Consider the following 2,283-nt stretch of genomic DNA (forward strand, 5'->3'; position numbering starts at 1 on the left):
TGAGATTCCGTGGTTAGTTTTATCATGAAAATCCATGCAATAACATTAGACTCCTTCACTTTTATAAATTCTAAGGGTAACTAAGAATTTTGTAAATTTTTTCTTTCCGTACCTCCAAAATATGTTAAAGACTTGACTCGATTAAATATCACTAAGTCACATGCATTGACAAAAAAGCTTTGCATTCTCCAAATAATCATTTGATTCTTTTTTTTCCTTCTTTGTCATCAGAATAAGTTCAACATTCATCTATACTGCCCTTGGACCCGTGTATGCATTACACCACTCTCCATTTTTATTTATGTACAGTTTGATAAATTAACTTTAATTTTATACTCAACATCAAAATAGAACTTTGAACCAAGAAAAAAATTCAATACAAAACTTAGACATGTATAATACAATAGATAATAAAGTACTGATTTAGAAATTGGATATATAGACATGCAATTCCATGCTATACAAGTTAGAACTTCCTAATTAAGACAATATTTCACACATGAACAAACATCCATGAAAAAAGAAGAAGACAAAAACCCATAATTAGACAGTTCACAACATGCTCTCTTGTCCATACAAGGAATGAAATTGATGGCTTATGGGGACATCTCATTCTCATCTTCAACATCCCTCCATCCATAGCAAGTCTGGACAATAGTCCCATATTGGAGAACCCATTGCTTCACAAGAGAGGTTAAATCCTTCTTCACTATACACATCATTAGCCAAAGTCTCATGCACTGGACTAGCTTTTATAATATTTTTATAATCGTATTCGGGCAAAGCAATATTTTTCCATATTTCATCCATGGAATACCCCTTTTCGATCTCTTCCAATTCTTGATTACTCTTCTTTCCCCTAGAAGCTATTTTGTCTAGACCTCCTGTATCATAAAAGCTGAGTTCTTCCATCTCCATGATCGGCATAGAATCGACTGGAGAATTGTTTGGTGGAGAGGAAGAACAATTAGAAAGCGACGTGGATGATGTTGACATAGCAAGCTTTCTCATCTCCTGAGCCTTCTTCCTCATGTGGGTTCTGCAGTAATTCTTTATCTCATTATCAGTGCGTCCAGGTAGTCTGCGAGCAATTCTTGACCATCTGCATGGATAAAATTATACTTAACACAATTTCCATAGAATTTTTTTTTTTTTTTTCAAACAATAGCAAGAGTTCTCATATAATATATATATATATATATATATATATATATATATATAATTCAATTTGGGTTTTCAAAACTAAACAGTTTTCAAATCAAGTTTTTTTTATACTTTTGAATCATTTTTATATGCTTATGTTAGGTTGTATGTAATTGGAGAAAATTTAATTCATAGAATTGAAAATAGCATAAGTTTTTCAGTTTTCTGTAAATAGGTAAACAAATAAAGGAATCTTCTTATAAACAAATGGGTGTGTAATTTTTTTTAGATAAAATAAAAAAAAGTAAAAACAAGCAGGTTTTTTTCTTCTGTAAATAAATAAATAAAAAATAAAAAAACCAAAAACAAGGTTTATAATATATTGGTAAATTTATGCATATATTTTCAAACCTATTTCCCCATTTGGCATGAAGTTCAAGGATGAGTTGCTCTTCATGGGGTGTGATCTTGCCTCTTTTGAGACCAGGGTGCAGATAGTTAACCCAACGCAGCCTGCAACTCTTTCCTGTTCTTTTCAATCCTACAACAAAACCATATATATGTGTGGTATGGTTAAACTACATATGTGTATATATATATATATATAGCTCCTTCCAAGACCATATATCCTCTCTCTCTCGCTCTCTCTATATATATATGATGCCCAAACAAGCCTATAGTTATACCTATTAATATTTGTCTCCCGCCACCTCCAAACCTGAAACTTTTGCTATGCAATCCCATCTGCGATCTCCAAATAAATTCACGTACAAAACAAGTTGAACATCTTCATGTTCACTCCATGGACCCTTTTTGATCATTTCAATATCCTGCACCATTTTTATCTGCTTTTTTTCTTCTCTCAATCTTTGCTCTCCAATTCCTTTTTTCCTTCACATGGAAACTTATGTGTATGGTACTAATATTTATATCTCATTTTCTTTTCTAAATAATGCTATGTGATAACGACGATGTAAATTTAATAATCATTGTTTGAATCTTAGCCGTCCACGTGGGGCACCACCTGCACCATTTGTGGTAACCAGCTAATGCATGACGTCACCCGGCCACTGAATCCAACTATATAGTGTCTTATTTAGATACAACATCGATACACCTCCTTAATCTTTACCTAAAAAA

The 2,283-nt window shown here is 32.5% G+C and overlaps 1 protein-coding gene across 2 annotated transcripts; it reads right to left on the reverse strand.

The window, feature by feature from the left end:
- Positions 1-372: 372 nt before the first annotated feature.
- LOC132307056 (transcription factor MYB48) lies at positions 373-2,063 on the reverse strand. 2 transcript variants are annotated; one of them, XM_059804711.1, is made up of 3 exons: positions 1,862-2,063; positions 1,555-1,684; positions 373-1,102 (listed from the first exon to the last, which is right to left on the reverse strand). In XM_059804711.1, exons 1-3 carry the CDS (start codon positions 1,980-1,982, stop codon positions 622-624), a joined length of 732 nt encoding a protein of 243 aa, XP_059660694.1. In that variant the 5' UTR covers positions 1,983-2,063; the 3' UTR covers positions 373-621. The 2 variants fall into 2 exon arrangements, with proteins under 2 accessions (XP_059660694.1, XP_059660695.1); XM_059804712.1 differs by having other exon boundaries at positions 1,830-2,049.
- Between the last annotated feature and the right edge of the window lie 220 nt (positions 2,064-2,283).

Source organism: Cornus florida, unplaced genomic scaffold (assembly GCF_030987335.1).
Source record: "Cornus florida cultivar Cherokee Brave unplaced genomic scaffold, ASM3098733v1 CherokeeBrave_3.0.0_Hap2_Chr05, whole genome shotgun sequence".
Taxonomy (NCBI): Eukaryota; Viridiplantae; Streptophyta; class Magnoliopsida; order Cornales; family Cornaceae; genus Cornus; species Cornus florida.

Bases quoted from the DNA above. Each gene is read 5' to 3' on its own strand.
- LOC132307056 (XM_059804711.1), bottom strand. From the start codon at position 1,982: ATGGTGCAGGATATTGAAATGATCAAAAAGGGTCCATGGAGTGAACAT. The intron at 1,685-1,861 runs GTTTGGAGGTGG...GTTTTGTTGTAG, and splicing joins TTGCATAGCAAAAGTTTCAG to GATTGAAAAGAACAGGAAAG. The intron at 1,103-1,554 runs GTTTGAAAATAT...TTATCCATGCAG, and splicing joins CATGCCAAATGGGGAAATAG to ATGGTCAAGAATTGCTCGCA.